This window comes from Gekko japonicus, unplaced genomic scaffold, assembly GCF_001447785.1.
Source record: "Gekko japonicus isolate JY-2015 unplaced genomic scaffold, Gekko_japonicus_V1.1 scaffold340, whole genome shotgun sequence".
NCBI classification, from domain to species: domain Eukaryota; kingdom Metazoa; phylum Chordata; class Lepidosauria; order Squamata; family Gekkonidae; genus Gekko; species Gekko japonicus.
In genome coordinates, this window is record NW_015161961.1 from 386,572 (window position 1) to 405,567 (window position 18,996).

At 44.4% G+C, this 18,996-nt stretch overlaps 1 protein-coding gene across 1 annotated transcript in view; it reads right to left on the reverse strand.

The window, feature by feature from the left end:
* Positions 1 to 18,996, reverse strand: part of STXBP4 (syntaxin binding protein 4) — a 210,631-nt gene that overhangs the window by 20,888 nt on the left and 170,747 nt on the right. The window contains exon 22 of the mRNA XM_015429546.1: positions 14,899 to 14,956. Coding sequence (XP_015285032.1) covers positions 14,899 to 14,956 — 58 coding nt within the window. The remainder of the gene's footprint in view (positions 1 to 14,898; positions 14,957 to 18,996) is intronic.

The following is an 18,996-nucleotide window of genomic DNA, read 5'->3' on the forward strand; positions in this document are numbered from 1 at the left end:
ATTAACCCTGTGGGCTGCATGTCTAAGGGAAAGAAATACACACTCACAATTTAAAATCTCGGACTATACATATGTATTATAGGATATGAGTGAATGGTAGCAGCATGTGATTGGAACAGTGTTTGAACCCCGACCCCAAAAGCTATATGTGAGAGAGGGCTGTATTAAACAGGGCTGTGCTACCCTGTCTGTGGATATCTCTGGGAGTGAGAGAGAGGACTTGAGGTGTGAGGTGGTCGTGACTCTCTATAGATTTTAAAAGAGAGAAGAAGGGTGGCGAGTGTGACCTTATTCACGTACCATGAATAAGAGAGGTTGTAGTGGGTGGTAGGCAGGCACTCTGTGTGAGTGGACAAGGGATGTCACCTCCCCTTTATGGTATCTCTTGGGAAAAATCTAGTGTAGCATATAATTAAATACATTTATTGGGGCTTTGCTGGGTTCCCCAGTAAATCAATAGCTTTCAATCCAAAACACTCATGATATATCTGGGTTCTGTTTTGATTAGTTCTTTTATGAATCTTACCCATCTAGAATGTTTTCCCCCTAGAACTTGGGAGTGGCATGTGTGGTTCTCCCATCCTTCATTGTATCCTGCTCATTGTGGGGATAAGCAGGTAAATAAGCGGGTAAACACGTTGGGGACATACCAACTTGGAGCTTACCAGTGTTAATGTTTTAAGCATGTTTGTATTTTGAATAAAAATAATATCATTCATTGGGTTTGCCTGTGTCCTTTATAAAATTTATATCTCCAGTACCTGGCATTACATTTTATGACACACATGGCCGGCCTGACAAAGTGACATATCAGATCCGGCCCTCGTAACAAATGAGTTTGATACCCCCTGGTTCAACCCTTCTAAATCCACTGAAGTCAATAAGCTTTCAAGGCCATAACATCACTTAAAACTGTACTGTTGATCTTCACATTTTCAGGAAGAAGAGCCTTGTTTTAGAAGACCATTCCAGAAGGGTTCAGATAATTGTTAAGCTGAATTGCAGCTTTCAGGAACTCCTTAAATCTCAAAGTTTACTTCCTTGCTGCCTCAGATGGCACACCGTATATGGGGAAAAAAGGAGAGCTTGCTTTTGTTAAAGCAGCAAAACAAAGTTTAGGGCAAATCCTCTGAAATTTTACACATATGCAAGTTGTAGGAGGAAGTAGGAGGACAGCAAAAGACCTTACCTACTTGGGGGTGTTAGTCTCATGATGCTGAGCTGCAATATGGCAACACTGAATGTGGTAGGAGGATAGAAGAGACCAGCTGGGGTGGGTTGTTTCAGCAACTTGCTGACATTGCTACTCGTTTCTATTTTATGGTGTCTGTGCAATCATCTGGATAATGCATTCAGGGCAATGTATGAGCATTAAAAAAAAACAACCCAACACAGCAAGGCAACCCACGTTTCACATTAAGAAAAGCTAAATTCTGAAAACTGTACAAACTATGCAAATTATACGCTTTGCGGCTTATTTGACAAAAGTTATTCTCTCACTCTTGAGAAGGATCCAGGACTCATGCAAAGCACTGAAGCTCCATCGCATGACTACTGCATGGCCTACTCAACTTTCCTCTGGCTTCTAAAATGTCACTATGCATCTATAACAGTACTTTAAAGCCGATCTTTGTATGAACTTTAAGAAGGGATGTTGAATTCTGGTTTATCACCATGGAATATATGCAGTCCTGTTAAAACTGCTCCAAATACCAAGCATGACTCCAAGTGAACATAACATACATTTAAGCTGCATGGATTTAAATGGAGAGTTACAGTGCCATCCTATGCAGAGTTAATCTAATCTAAACACATTGAGATTAATAGTCTTAAATTTGTGAAACTTTGCATAGGTTTGCATTCTTAAGCATATGCTTAATTCTTCCATTGAAACCAGCAGCTCCTAACAGTGGTCAGTATTGGATGGATCATGCCCATTATGTTCTGCCACGCTAGCTGATGCAGATCAGTCAGAAGTGCACTTTGGGGGACAGTCTTTAACAAACTATGCCCTTACATTCAGGAGGGTAGCTGTGTTGGTCTGAAGCAGCAGAACAAAGCCTGAGTTCAGTGGCACCTGTCCGTACCTATAGGTAGGGGGTGAGCAGCAAATTAGCATAAGCATAATAAACCCTCTACCTATATGCAATGTTCCCTCTAAGCTGTGGGCTCTTGTGAGCAAAAATCCTACTTTGGGAGCTACTGGCATTAAAGTTGTGAGCGAGCGATTTGGCTACTACATAAATTAGTCTGCTGTGGAGCCCTCCTTCCTGAGCTGAGACAAAAATGTCTGCGCCGGAGGTTAAAAAACTGTGAGCTAGCTCACACTAACTCAGCTTACATTACATTACATTTGCGATTTATATACTGCCCTATCCATGAGGCTCAGAGCGGTTTACAGACACAATTTTATCTAAGCTAGGGGTACAATGGTGAGAGGAGGGTATTTTTCCTAACTAGGCACCTAACAGCAGGTTAGAGGGAACACTGCCTATATGTATACACTAGTAACTTCCATTTCAATGTATTTGAAGAAGTGTGCGTGCAATTGAAAGTTTATACCTTGAATAAAACTTTATTGGTCTTAAAGATGCCACTGGACTCAAACGTCCCATGAGTTGTACAACATATCAGTAACTGCATTTAGTTGTGATCTAATTATGTAGTATATTTTAATGCTGTCTTTCCTCAAAGAAGTTAAGGGTGGTATACACAGTTCTCCCTTCCCTGTTTTATCCTAATAACAACCCTGTAGGATACATCAGGCTAAAAGAGTGTGATTGGCCTAAATTAAACCAATAGATTTAATGGCAGAGTAAGATTTTGAACCTGGTTCTCCTAGCTGCTAGTATGACACTCTAACACTATACAATGCCAGATCTCATGGTAAGGATGAAAAGGTGGTTCCACAACTCCGGAGCTTTCTCACAGTTTGCCTAGGTTGCAATCTTTTATGCATCAGGCAAAACCATTTTGGCTCATCTGAAGTTTTATGTGATCTTTATGGAACTTCTTTACTGTGATATTTTATAGATGACTTCCACCTCTCCCACCAATGATCTAAGAAGATTTTTAGATGTTGTTATTCGTTTTAGGATTTCTGTTTTATGATCTGCTGCTATTTTGATTGCTTCCCCCCCTCTGCCGCTGCATAACGCCAACTCTTTTAGATGGTAGTCTGCATTTATATTTATACTGTCTTACATAGCTGCTACTTTATGTGTTTTAATGAATTATAACATCTTGGGCACTGAGATGGGATAAAGGCAGCAGGAGCAGGGAGGGAGGTAAGGAAAGAGGGGACGCTGGCACTGCCAAACAACTGCTGGTTGGCTTCTCTATCCTTTACATTTTAAAGAGACTAGAAGCCCTGCCTGACAGCTAATTCTGACTAAGAGCTGGTAGGCGCATAGACAGAGGCCAGGTCTGTGGCCATTGCAGATAATAGGACCATTATTTCTTGTGGGCTATAGGTCTATGCATAGGCATAAATGGGGCTACTTTTTCCAATGGCAGGTAGACCTGGCTCCTGTCTACCTGACTATCAGCTGTTAGTGGGCTAACACCTGCTAGGGAAGAGAGACTTACCCAGCCAGCATCAGAAAATGGCAGATAGTTGCCTGGGCTGGTGGACGGTGCTCCTGCACTCCCATGAGTCTTTGGTGCCCCATCAAATTGGCAGGTAGGCTCCTGTACTTCTGGGAGACTTGGCTGAACAGGTGCCCACTGGTTGATTGGGCAGGGCAGCAAATCCTTGCAGGAGTCTGCCTCCCCTCCCAACCAGCCCAGCCCAGCAATGGATCAATTATTTCCCATGGGGAGACCTGGCCTGCATACAGCCCATAGGAAATAATAGCATCACTACTGCCAATGGCCATAGACCTGGCCTTTGTCCACAAGACTCAGCATCAATTGCTAGGCAGGACTTCTAGACCTTTTGAAATCTAAAGTGACAGAGATGTTGACTGTTAAGAAGGCCAGCTTCCTCTCTCTCCTTTCCCAATCCTGTGCCTCCATGAAAACAAAACACTCCTGAACTTCCAGGAGAAAATTTTTCATTGCTCCCAGAATATTTCAGGAATATTTTGGATTGTTTTGGATATCCTTGAGCCAATCTGAGATAACTAATTTTGAGGTAATTTCTGCTCAGATATATTCAAATACCCCTAATGATAACTGTATACAGCCTATGATAATCTTGCAATTGTTCCACCTAGCAGAGCTTCTGGAGGAAGAGGAGGACACTATTGCAGCCCAGGCTGCAGCCCTGGAAGTACACTGCTGCAGAGATCAGTCATGCTACAGGAATGCAGCCACTCCCCAAAATAAGCCTTGTGCAGGTGTGTCCTTGGAAGCACCTGGTGTATGCTAAAAAAGTTGAATCGTCTTGATGATGATCGACAAAGAGCACATTCAGACTGGGAGCTATATGATGTCCCTAAAAAGCTTACCCCACATTGTTTGGAATCATGTGGTTTGCGTGCCTGTCACTTGCAGCCTCAGATCAGGTGGTTAAACCTAACGTGCCTGCCCGACACAGCTGCTTGGAAATGTGAGAGAGCAGAGAAGTGATAACACTTCATTTAACAGGGTAATCTGTAGCCTACAGACAACTGCCTCCCGCATGGTTTCAGTCGGCACATCTAAGTTTTAAAGTAATCACCACGTGGCTTTTGTCAACTGAATCCATTCCCACAGAATGTCTAATACACTGGGAGATCAAACTTTTGATATATTCTGATGTATTCAGCCAACAAGACACCCTCATGAGTTACACCGGATGATTTTAAAAACAGTCTTGTCGACGTTTTATCAGATCCCGCTCAGATGGGTCAGAAATGTTTCCCCTGTCAGGATGTCTTTGTATAAATGTTTTATTCCTGTCTGTTTTTCACATAAATGTGTTCCACTGTAGCATGCAACGCAGGCCAGCTGGTTAGGCTCCTCCAAAGCTCCGATTTCTCAGAGCGGCACTTCATCCAGCTCTGCTTCGGAGATATTTATAGAAATTTAACATGCTGTTCCAGGCTTGTGCGATACTTAGCTGCTATATTCCTGGAGCATTCACTGCATTCAATTAACAATCACTCCACATTTCTAGATTCAAGTGACTAGACTACTCACTAAGGCATTTAAAAGAACCTGTTAATTAAAGGAAGAAGCCCACCACAAATTCTCCATTACTGTTAGTATGCTTTAAAGCTGTAATGATGGCATGGTAATTCCAACTCCCATGAATCAAATGCTTAGTACAGAGCCAAGGAAAGTTAGCAGATTCAACTGCAAAAGATTAATGGTTGCCCAGAGCCAAGATGCAGACGAAACAGATTAACTTTTGAACAGGGTTAAACAGGCCTGTAGCTGGGGGGGGGGGAGGATGTCACCCCCCCAATTTGTTATATTTGCCCTCTGAATTCCCAGGTTTCACTTTAAAGAAGTCTCTAGCCCTTTTGGTTATGGAGGTATAAAAGGAAGTGTGAGAGCAGTTTTTGTCTGGATTGCCTGGGAAGGAACCAGGACTAGAAGCTGCATGACTACTGGAGCTGACTCAGTTAACCCCTTAATGACCACATTGATTTTGCCTGCTCTGTCCCACCACCTTTTCTCCTTAGGCAATTTGTGTCTTCCTTGCTTGTTTCCTCCTTAAGGTACATAGTGACATGAAAACTTTGGGCAGAAAACTGAGAATTACACTGTTTGGGGGTGCTTCCTTTGTTTGCAGTGAGATATTTGCCTCAGGAGGAGGTAGGGCATGGAAGGGGGGACAGCAGTAAGAAACTCAATGCCCAGTTTCGCTGAGCCTAGTATTCCAGGTTCCCTAGAAATTGGTTTTACTCAGACTACTATTCCATGTTCCCTACAACAGCAGCATTAAAATTCTCAAATACATAAATACATGCAAATATCCTTGCTGTAACTTGTTTGTGTAACAGAATGTATGCCTCTGAGTATGGGCAAAATGGCTTTTACTTACTAGTGGAAAATCAATATCAAGCTCCTGTCCTCACTTCCCCCAAAATCTGGGAACAGAAAGGGGGGGGGGGAGAAATAGCACTCCATAACCTTTCCGTAAACCTTTCACTACAGAAAAAGCATTCTAATAAAGAAGGCCAAAGGGCCGAGGGGACATAATTTCTAGGCCGTCTTAAGAGCCAGGACCTCTAACAATAGAAAAGTCAGGTCCCTGGAATGATCTAGATAAAACTGTGGAAAGAATAATTATTCTCTGAACGCTGAGCCTGCAAGCACTCAGCACATGTGCAAACTGCCTTTCCCTTACTACACATTAACCACATCTATCTGCTATGGGATAATTTGCAGGCAGGTATAAATTAGGAATTTCCCATGTTGACAATTAAGCCACTGATTAATTGCCATCTCCAAACACCCAACTTCCCCAACACAGTTTTGAGTCCTACCCCACAACTTATGCCCTGAAACATCTCTTGGGGAAGAATGGAAATACACTAATTAAATCAAGAAGGTACTCTGAAGAAGAGCTAGTTTTTATGCCCCACTTTTCTCTACCCTACGGAGTCTCTAAGAGGCTAACAATCTCCTTCCTTTCCTCTCCCCACAACAGGAACCTTGTGAGGTAGGTGGGGCTGAGAGAGCTCTGGGAGAACTGTGATTGGCCCAAGGTCACCCAGCAGGCTTCCTGCGGAGGGGTGGGGAATCAAACCCAGTTCTCCAGATTACAGTCTGCCACTCTTAACTATTGTACCATGCTGGCTGGACTCTGCTCATGCTGGAAGAAATACTGTATGAAGCAAATCACATTTCCACGGACAGCTGACTGTTGGGGAAATTAGGGGTGCAGGAACCTTTTCATGCACTCCTATTCCCACTGTGTTCATTTGGGGGGAGAGAGAAGCTGGTTTCCCAATTGCATTGAGAGAGTGAGAGAGAGCTAGAGACAAAGAGAGAGATGTTCTAAACCAAAACTCAATTTATTCTATTACACACACTTAAGTCAGAAAACACTTTTGTAGCGTTTCAGTATTCAACATAGAATATTTCAACACAGCTCCAAGTCATAAATAGTGTATTTGAAGTTCTATAAAGGATATCCTTGGCTGCTCTGTCAAGACCCATAACAGAGGGTGGGTGGCCAGAACAACCAGGAACAAAACTAAATTCAGACATTAAGTACCCTTTTCTAACCATAGGAGCTAATGTAACTGTCAATCAACTCAGTGACAGGCATCGGACATTCATCTCTGACATGCAGGACAAAGCTCAGCCCATTCTTTTTATCTCTGGGGTCAGGAAGGTCAAGGAAAGCTGGGTTAAGCTAGGTTGACTCAGAGAGCCAAGGAAGCTAGTTACAGATATTCTATTTAGAATTTGACAGTGACTCCTGACCTCTGCAATGTATAAGCATTCCCAGAAGGCAAAAGTCATGTGCGGTGAAAATCATGTACAGGGTTATCTGTACCTAGAACATAAGAACATAAGAGATGCCAATGTTGGATCAGGCCAAAGGCCCATCCAGTCCAACACTCTGTAACACACAGTGGCCAGAAATACCAGTGCCATCAGGAGGTCCAGCCCTCTCACTGTTGAACCCCCCCAAGCACCAAGATGACAGAGCATCACTTGCCCCAGAGTCCCTATCTATACCTTGTGGCTAATAGCCACTGATGGACCTCTGCTCCATATGCTTATCTAATTCCCTTTTGAAGCCGTCCATGCTTGTAGCCGCCACCACTTCCTGTGGCAGTGAATTCTATGTGTTAATCACTCTTCGGGTGAAGAAGTGCTTCCTCTTATCTGTTCTAACTTGACCGCTCAGCAATTTCATGGAGTGCCCACGGGTTCTTGTATTGTGAGAAAGGGAGAAAAGTACCTCTTTCTCTACCTGCTCTTTCCCATGCATAATCTTATAAACCTCAATCATGTCACCCCTCAGTCGTCGTTTCTCCAAGCTAAAGAGCCCTAAGCGCCTTAACCTTTCCTCATAGGGAAAGTGTTCCAACCCCTTTATCATTCGAGTTGCCCTTTTCTGCACTTTTTCCAAAGCTATAATATCCTTTTTAAGGTGTGGTGACCAGAATTGCACACGGTATTCCAAATGAGGTCGCACCATTGATTTATATAGGGGCATTATGATATTGGCTGATCTGTTTTCAATACCCTTCCTAATAATCCCCAGCATAGCATTGGCCTTCTTTATTGCAGTCACACATTTATTGCAGTCTTGACATTTTCAGTGAGTTATCTACTACAACTCCAAGATCTCTCTCTTGATCAGTCTCTGCCAGTTCAGACCCCATCAACGTGTAGGCCACAGTACTTAGAGTCCTGAAGCCTCCTGGGAAACAGAACCAAAGATTCAACTACAGAAGTGAATTACTATAGAAATTAAAGTCACATAGGTTTAACAGAGGACTGAGCCTCAATCCAGGCCCTAATCCCATTACATTAATGGTGTGCCATACTGCAGATATATGGCTTCTTCTAAGCGTGCCTGTTTGTGATAACTACTGCAGAAGTAGACTGGTGTCAGACATTGGCACTAAAAACTCAACTACATGTTACCTTTAGGTTAAGGATGATGGGTGGGGGTTAGCAATCCTAGCTGTGCTTCAGTGTCCTTATGCCTCCTCACCCTAAGACGTCTGACTACATGGGAAGAGCTAAGGAAAGTTAGAGGATTTAGATGCAACAGATTAAAGGTGTAATATCTGCAGGCATGTCTTTATATCTAATTTTACTCTCTGGAAAGAGAATAGCAGAGAAATAATTCTAAGCTTTTCATGGCTGTAGTCCCTTCAAATACCAGGGAGCAAAACAACAGACTGCAATTCAAAGTGGGTTACGGTATTAGCAGCAGGGTTGTAAATACCAACCATCCTATTATTCCCTGTTAAAATATGTAACACTTACACTAAAGCCTACTGAATGGGATCATTTGATTAGACGCACTTTTGAGCCTTTCTGTGTCCCCCAAGAAAGGATCTTTTCCATGGGACATTTTCAGAAATCTGGGTTACAACTAAGAGTGAGAGATGCCTGACCATACCTTGCTCTGAAGAGTTTTAACCCTGGACTAAATAGAAATGGGGATACTGTGGTGGAGGTCCTGGTGAGATGGTCATGCAGGATTGTCTGACCCTGACCTTCTTGCATGGATTATGCACAAGAATGTGCATGCATGTCAAAGCCATGATCTGTAGCCATTATCTTTGCAGGGTACAGATCACACATTCAAGGTACCATGAAAACAGGGAAGCTGCCATGTCCCCTGAATGCCCCAGTACATGACTGGTATGTCAGACCTAGCCCATATACAGCATACACACACTCCATATACACTGTGGCTCAGTGGCAGACCAACTGATTTGCATGCATATGGTCCCTGATTTGTGGTGTCAGACCTCTGCTGAAAACTCTGGAGAACTGCTGCCAGCCAGAGAAGGCAATACTGGCCATAACAGACCAGTGGCCTGACTCTGTTTACAGCAGCTTCATGTGTACCATTTCCATTCATGCAAACTTGTTTCCATGTACAGATAGACCTATCTGAAGTAGATGCAAAGATTATCCATTCATATGGCATCTTTTGCCAGTGATCTTTGAGCCAGTGGTTTAAATAAAGGAGTATTTGTCCCACATCAAATGTACCATGATTTTAAAAGAACTCTGAAGAAGCACCAGGCACCTCAAAAGCCCGTAAAACATGCGGATGTAAAAGTAGCCATACTAGACTGCATCAATGATCCACAAAATCCAGTTTCCAATAGGGGCGAAACAGATGCCACGGGGAAGCCCATCATCAGAGTCTGCTGGGAAAACCACTCTGCTAAGGACTGCTTCACAGCACCTAACAATCAGAGGCATTCTGCCCCTGACCCTGGAATCCCATTCAATTACTAAGGCTAATAGTGAACAGTAGACCTTTCCTCTATAAATCTGCCCCCCCCAACCCATCTAAGCCAGTCGCTAGCAATGGCAGTGAGTTTCACAAGTCGTCTACATGTCATTTGCCTGTCTTGAATCTACTTACCATCCCGACTATTTCACCTTTCACTGGAAATTTATCTCTCTCTCTCTCTCTCATGATTGCAGTAATGCAACCATCTTGAACATTACACTGAAAATACGTTTCCACTGAAAATACGGTTCGCACTCTCAGACCGCAGAGGCACGTTAAAAAATGACATGCTCTGAAGGATTGGAAATAGGGAAACAGGGCAAGTTCACACACGCATACCCCTACAGCTTGCTAACCAAGACATGCAGAGATGACTGGATCAAACATCACAGAACTTTTGTATCCTTGGATATCACCTTAAACATCACACATTTGGCTGCACTTAGCAATGAGATACTAATAGGCATGCATTTTTGAACCAGATCTAAGAAGCCAAAATTCATTGCATTTCAGCTGCTATCATATTTACACAGGAAGCACCTTTATACCTAAGCAGCCAGCTCAGTATTTTCTACCAAGACTGGCAGCCACTCTCCAAGGATTAAGGAAACCCTTTCTCACTGAGAACCTTTAAATGAAGAAGCTGGAGACTGAACCTGGGACCTTCTTCATGCAAAACATGACCATAGTTACTGAGCCATGGCTCCTCTCTCCAAACAAGTTAGGTGATTATAACTTGGAATTATAATTAATAACCCCTCTACTGAGATGTAGCCAAGTCTGACTCAAATTTTTAAAATAATTTCAGATGATCACTGCAGAATAAATGTACTGTAGATCTGTTCCTCTTCTATGATGTAACTATAGCAAGTGTTATGCTTTCTGGGAATCACAAGTAATATCATGCTAATTTACATGGAATCATACATGTCAGTCAGATATATAGCCATCTAGTTTTTGACATATTTCTGTTGAGATTCCTGATGTTGAAGATTAAAAAGTAGCTGGTGCTGTCACTGTGGAAAAAACAGGTTCCACAGCACTTGATTAGGTGTCGGCACAACTCTGGAAATGGGAATCTTTTGACATCCTCCAAATCACATTTGCTAAAATGTTTCCTGGTGTTGCACTGTGGCAGATCTGCTTCAAAGTGTAACTCCCCGAAGAATCTGCTTAAGCATACTCAGCACAACTACAGTCTGCTAAGGCAGCAAAATGACTCAGAAGCTTCATTTGCTACTTATGGGTAACCGTGAAGAAAACAGAAAATGTGTGAACAACGGGAAGGAGGAAACGATGCCCACTGCAGACAAACAGAGGTTTGTTGTGACATCTGAATGCAGTGTCTGGGAAACTGAATTTACTTCCTTTGTGGAAGACAAATTTAATCACAGTTGAGAACCTCAACTGAAGTGTATGAGGGGCCTCTATATAACATATTTTTACACTGTTTTGCTCAGCAACAGACAGGATTGGTGAAAGAGGAGGGCAGCTTTCCTCTGCATGCCCAGTTTACATGGCGTTGTCAAACACAGGCAGATATGGGTGAACCAAAAAGGGTATTAGAAAGGGCAGCATAAGCAGCAGCAGACAAAGGAAGCCACATGCATTTTCAGCAATGCAAACTAAAACCTATTGGAAATGTATATATGCCATCACAATAATCGACTGGCATGCATGTGGGAGTTTAATGCTCAGCTCAAGATCTTATGCCACCTAAGGCAGCAGGGGCATTAGCTGCTCATTATCTGCCCACTTTCCCCTAACAGGCTACGTGCAACTGACTACAGAGTGCGAGACACCCTTACTCACAGATATCCCAGTCCGTGTACTGAAGCTTTGTGGGTGTGTGTGTCTCATCTCCGTTTCAAAGCCGAAGAGCCAGCGCTGTCCGAAGACGTTTCCGTGGTCATGTGGCCGGCATGACTAAACACAAAGGCGCACGGAACGCTGTTACCTTCCCACTGAAGTGGTACCTATTTATCTACTTGCAATTTCTTGCTTTCAAACTGCTAGGTTGGCAGGAGCTGGAACTAGAGATGGGAGCTCACTCCGTCATGTGGCACCCGGGTCTCGAACTGCTGAACTACCGACCTCCCACAGCCTGCAGTTCAGTGTCTTAACCACTTGAGCCACCGCAGCTCCTCATGTATGTGTACATCAGTGTTTTCAACATTGATCATACAGAAAGTCGGCCCTTGAAATTCTTAACGATTCTCACACAGCCACAAAATCTCCTCTAGTCCATTAAATTCAGTTCAAGAGGCCTTACTTCTACAAAATGCTTTGAGGATTGGTTTGTCCAAAAGACAATTATTAAGAAAATCCTTTAATTATGGGAAGCCTAAAGAACAAATTTGGAACTGAGACTGATCTTAATTCTTTGCACATGTTCATGCGTTTGTGAAATCTGACGCTGTATTGCACATCATGTGTGCTGGTTCTCTTTTACGTTTCAGGAGGGATCTTTTCTTGCTTTTGTCAACAGAAGATTACATTTCATACATGCATATTCCTCCCTTAATCTTTTTGCTCTGATGATCTAAGTTTGCTATAACAACACCGAAGTCATGTTTTGAAGTGATGACTTGCTATTGATTAACATAAAGAACAGGGCAAAAAAAGCAATCAGACACAAAGCTCAACTTGTCTTCTGAATTCCCTGGAAATACCTTTTCTAATGACACTGTGATACACAGTAAGCACAGGATGTACCAGAACAGGGAATGATTCTGCTGTGTTTTTATGGTGGCACGCAATCACACGTATTTTTGAAAGCCAAGAAACCTATACTGATTTTTCTGTTAGTGTCATGGTTTGCACCCAGATAAGAACTTTTTAATGCAACTAAAAAGTTAGCCTCTGTGAGATCTGGAGCTGTATTTGCATGCACTTTTTTAAAAAGGACAAACCAGCATTGTTAGGCCACATTCACACATGAATGAGATGGTCATTGGATGGAAACAGACTGTGCTACTTCAGCATGCAAGCAGAGGATTCGAGCTTCAATGGTTCCTTCCTATAAAAAAACACCTCCCCACACCGAGCACAACTATAAGAAAGCCCTGTCTTTGATTAGCGTGCCGGCTTTCTGTTTGCAGGGAGCACTCTATCACCTCATCCCCCTACATGTCCTGGTCTCACTTATACCTAGAATAAAACTTTGTTGGTCTTAAATGTGCCACAGGACTCAAAACATTGTTCTGCTGATTCAGACCAACACAGCTATCCACCTAAATCTACAGACGTATATCTGACATTAAAAATCATTATATTCAAGATACCAGTGGGATAATAGTTTAATCTTCCAGGGCATTCCACTGCTGACCTAACATTAGCAGTTCTCCTAAGAGAGACTTCAAAAGGAGATTACAATATGAGACTGCTGAATTAGAATCCATTAACAAATAGTGGACAATGGACCCCCACAGCTTAACAGGGGGATAGGAGTATTATCTCATTAGGGAAAGGTAAAGGTTCCCTTGCTCGAAAGCCAGTCGAGTCCGACTCTAGGGTTGCGGTGCTCATCTCCGTTTCAAAGCCGAAGAGCCAGCGCTGTCCGAAGACGTTTCCGTGGTCATGTGGCCGGCATGACTAAACACCAAGGCGCACGGAACGCTGTTACCTTCCCACTGAAGTGGTACCTATTTATCTACTTGCAATTTCTTGCTTTCGAACTGCTAGGTTGGCAGGAGCTGGAACTAGAGACGGGCGCTCACTCCGTCATGCGGCACTCGGGTTTCGAACTGCTGAACTACTGACCTTCCACAGCCTGCAGTTCAGCGTCTTAACCACTTGAGCCACCCCAGCTCCTCATTACAGATGCTAATTTTGTTCTATTGCTACAGATTAACAAAGATGAAACTGTCAGAGCACTGTGATTCAGTCCCATGCAACACATGCACATTACCAACTTACTCCTGGGGTTGTGTTATAAAAAAGAGAGCTGTCAGTGCATCACTGCTGAAAGGATATTCCACTGGGACCAGAGCATCACGCAATGCTAAAGAATTTAAAATCAAGACTTCACATTTAGCAATGGTTTCAGAGAGTAGCAGTGTAGGTCTGCAGTAGAACAGCTAGATTTGAGTCCAGCAGCACCTCAGAGACCAGCGAGATTTTCGGGGTATGAGCTTTCGAGAATCAACACTCCCTTCATCAGATGCCCTTTAGCAACAGGAATCTTGCTTTGGTAGGATTCCAATTTTATTCCAGCGCAACTCTGCAAATCTGAATGTTTAGCCTATAACATTTTAAATCCACATTTTCAGGTTATCACATTTAAATCCATATTTTCCGATTCTCAGACAACACTTTAACCAGGGAAATACTGGAAATAAGCAAGATGCTGTTCTGAGTGGTTTTAATTTGGAGTTTCAAAATAAGCTTACTGGTGTGTCATGTCTAAAAGAAGTTTCATCGAGTTAGCTGGTATATTGTTATGACTTACAACTCAAGTAATCCAGGTGGGCAGCCGTAGGCCAAATCCAGGTGGGCAGCAGTGTTCCCTCTAAGCTGAGTTAGTCTGAGCCAGCTCACAGTTTTTTAGCCTCCAGCTCACAGATTTTTGTCTTGGCTCAGGAAGGAGGGCTCCAGAGCAAACTAATTTATGCAGTAGCCAAATCACTTGCTCACAACTTTAATGCCAGTAGCTCGCCAAGTAGAATTTTTAGAATGGTGCACTTGTTTAGGACTGTGCTGCTAATTTCATTCCTATCAATATCTAATCCTAGAGAAAGGCACCGCTAATCCTATACATATGCAGGGCTGTGATCTTGCAGAGAGTGTGTGGAATAGTGGGTGCTTTTGTTAGTTGGGTGCAAATATCAGAAACACTAGTGACTGCATTAATTTAAAATGGCATTTCAGATTATAAATCTTTGAGCTAGATATTGCTTAGAAGATTTCAAGCTTTATTTCTTTTTTTTGGGGGGGATGCTACTCAGCATCTAAATCTTTGTCTGTTGTCTTCCAGATTATGTGCTATTATCTGTGTTCAGAAATTTGATGGAAATACTCACTTGATGAAGTATTTGATTCCATCTGCTGTATAAGCCTCTTCCCATCCATAAGGCAGGCCTAAACAGAAGAAAGGGATGGACGAAAAGGAATTACTTTCAGTATTCAAAGGCTGTATGAACCAAAGATTTCTGAAACATTAAAGTGTTACAGTTTTCAAACAATACAAATGGAGTCCTCAAAAGATGATACGGTTAATCACTGTAAATCTTACTTTCATGTTTTACAAGAGGCCACAGTGGTGACTGTGTTCAGCAGCCATAATCGCACCTCTGTCAAGGATTTGATGCAAGCTGCGGTCAATATTACACAGCCACGTGAATTCTGAGAACTGCCTGATTATTAACTGCCAGGTGCTACTGTGTACAGAAGTGAGCTGCAGAAAATGAAATTCAGTATCTACAGATCAGACACCTGCCTGTCTAACATACAAGGTTGAGAGCAATGACTCACTGTGACAATACTGGAGCACTAATTGAGAAATGCTTGCTTGCTGAATGGTGCTAGCCATGGTTAAGTTTAGTGGGAAATGGTTCTAAATTTAGGGGGGAAAGAAACGGGGACAAGTTAGGGTTGCCAGCCCCCCAGTCCGGGCGGGGTTTCCCCCACTTTTGCAGGCTCCTCCCTGCCCGCAAAGGCCCCCAAATGCAGTGCAATAACATCACCCAGAGGTGACGTCATCATGCCACTGACATTGCAGTTTGGGCAAAACTCTATGGTAAATTTGGGCTCAAAACCATAAAGTTTTGCCTAAAACTGTGAGCGGCACCATGCAATGTCAGTGGGGTGGTGATGTCACTTATGGGTGATGTCATCATTTCATGCGCGCAGCAGAAGTTCCTGGAGAGGAGTGAAGATCCCCCTGCCAGTAGCAAGATAAGACACTGCAACGTTAGGAAAAATTTACAGTAAATCATCTGAAGAGGAAGAGGATACATAAAAAAGCAGAGGATACATATTGATAACATTTTGTAATCAAGGTTTCCTGATGACACATAAGATGAAAAACACTTAGCAGAAGAATGATTAATTAAGGCACTTGAAACTTAAGAATAGGCGTGCAGATATTGTACATATATGGTGAATTTTTGTAGTTGGCTTTCATGGCTTTACCCTCAAACATTTTAACATTCTTTTTTTTCATTTCCTTTTCTACTACCCTGTGGAATTCTAGTGAGGCTGTCATCCCAAAGGCACATTCCTGTGGGTAAGCCCCACTGAATAACACAAGACTTACTTCCAAGTAGACCTACTTAGGTTTGCTCCCTGTGTTGTGTGAACAAGTACTTAGTTTTGCCTTTCCCGATCACACTGCTAATCATTTTTGGTGGATGACCTTTTCATTCTGGTATTTTGAGACAAAGAATGAGTTTGTCCCAATTAAGTTCCTCCATCCTGCCCATAATGGGCATAGGGTGAGTGCTTAAGAAGTTAGTGAAAAGTTTTTCCTGCATTGTGATAACTCAAAAACAAATGGTGGGGGAGTATAGCTCCTGACGGCTTCCTGATGGCAGAGAGGTTCACATGGTGTATTATTCCCGCCCCTTGTCCTTGGCAGAGAGAAATTACGCTCAGATCGACAGAGAGGCTCTGGCAATAGTGGCAGCCATCAAGAAAATCCACGATTATATCTACGGGTGGCCCTTCACCATCACGACCGACCACAAGCCACTGCTGGGCGTACTGGCCCCGGACCGCCAGACGCCGCAGATGCTGTCCCCCAGGGTGCTGCGCTGGTCGATTTTCCTGTCTGGTTAGCAGTACGCACTCGTCTACCAGTCCCGGGAAGGCCATGGGCCATGCTGATACCCTAAGCAAGCTGCCGCTCCCCACCTGCGACCTGGCCTCGGCGCATCACATTCTGCTCCTTGAGGCCCTCCCCGACCGTCCCCTACTGGTCTCCAACATAGCACGCTGCACCGCCAGAGACCGTGTCCTCTCCAGTGTTTTGGACTGAGTGGGGAGGGGATGGCCCACTGGCCGGGTGGGCCCCAAATTCACTGCATTCTCCTCCTGCCAGGATGAGCTGTCTGCGCACAAGGGTTGCCTGTTGTGGGGGAGCAGGGTGGTGGTGCCAGCACCGTTGCTCCAGCAAGTACTAGCCACACTACCTGAAACACACCCAGGAATTGTGCGGATAAAGGTGCTGGCCCGCAGCTATGTCTGATGGCCAGACATGGACAGCGAAATTGAGGACTGTGTAAAGTGCTGCCAGCCATGCCAAGAGTCCCAGCCGGATCCCCCCAGGGCCCCGGTGCATCAGTGGGAGTCCTCCCACAAGCCATGGGCCCGGCTTCATCTCGACTTTGCGGGGGCCTTCCAGGGACAGATCTTCTTCATTGCGGTGGACTCTTACACCAAATGGTTGGAAGTGGTACCGGTCCCCGTCACCTCATCCCGAGCTGCCATTCGTGCCCTCTTGCAGATCTTTAGCACCCATGGCATACCCAACACCGCCCCCATGGCATACCCGACACTGTCATAACAGACAACGGGACAGCCTTCACCTCGGCCGAGTTTCAGGAGTGCATGGGCTCCTATGCCATCCAGCACATCCGCTCAGCTCCCTTCCAACCTAGCAACCAACGGACAGGTAGAGCGGATGGTGAGGACAACGAAGGAATACCTCTGCCAGATCATCCAAGGAGACTGGGACCACCGACTAGCGGCCTTCCTCTTCGGACGGCCACAGCCCCGCAGAACTCCTCGTGGGCCGACGCCTCACAACCCGGCTAGACTGTCTACACCCAGACCACACTCCAGAATACAGCCCTGACCCCAAGAGTCAAACAGCACCCCATGGATTCTTCCCCGGCGACTCCGTCTATGCCCGGAGTTTTGCCAGAGGCCCAGCATGGGTTCCTGCCAGGATTATCAGAGTAACAGGGCCCCTATCATACGAGATGTCCACAGAAGACGGCCAGCTGCTCCAGAGGCACACTGACCAGCTCCGCCGCCGGCTCCTTCCAGCAGAACCAAGTCCGCCTGCAATGGTCCTGGAGAACAGTGAGGAGGAGCTGCCAAACCCCCTGAACCGTAGGCCAAGAGGGACCCACCTACAGCCAGCGAACAACCAATAGCCAGCGAGCCACCATCTGAAAGTGCAGGCAACCCCGAGATATCACCTACGGCGCCACCACCCAGCAGTTCCCCGGTGGGACCATCTGACTCTGTCCCAGGTTGTCGGAATCCCGCCGCTCGAACTGTGAGCGATGCAGGCCAGCCTACTTAAAGGACTTTGTCAGTTGAAGAGGCTCTGAACTTTCATGGTGAGGGGTGTTATATATTGAGCCTGAACTGTACTTGCAAAAGGACTTAGCTTGAGGATGCATAACAATAGCTTGCTAGGATCCTAGAATGGACCAGTAGGGTGACATGGATCCTAGAGTAACCCAACTGGGAAACAATGTAGTGTAAATAGCCTATAGTTGGGAGTGGGGAGTGTTTTGGGTGTAACCTTTTTCAGGCATAAATACCCGGCTTCAGCCAGGGGTTTCTCAGTCTTCTTTCTCTTGCTGAATCACTAATAAACTATGAGCTGATCACCTGAACTTGTCTGAACCCAGTATATTTCACATTGGCTGCCATAAGCTCGAAACTGGCTTATATGTATAATTGGCTCTGTGCCCCAAGACATGATCCTGAGCAAGGCAGCTTTATTCCAAGGCTGAATACTTAGAACGGGAGAACCCTGCTCAATAGGTTTGTTCTGCAGCATTTAATCTGCTCCTGTGTCATGTACAAATTTCCTCCACAAAGCCATACACTGAGCATACATGCTTTACTTGATGTGTATGCAGGCAGACCTTGACTTCCTGAACTTGCTATTCACGGTGTTCCATTTTGCCAACTAGAATGCTGGCGGCTTGTACAAAGTCTGTTGAAAGAACACAATGCTCTCCCCTTTGTTTCCCCCAAAGCCCTCTCTGAAGGGGGGGGGGGCTCTGAAAGCTTCTGTATGTCTCTCCCCCAGCTTGTTTCTGCACACAAAGCCAAAGAGCTACAAGTGCACAGTTTAATTTGTAGGTCTGAGCTCCCGTGCCATTTTGAAAAGAAATTCCCCTGCAATTTATTCCAGCCTTGATTGAATTTCTGTCTGG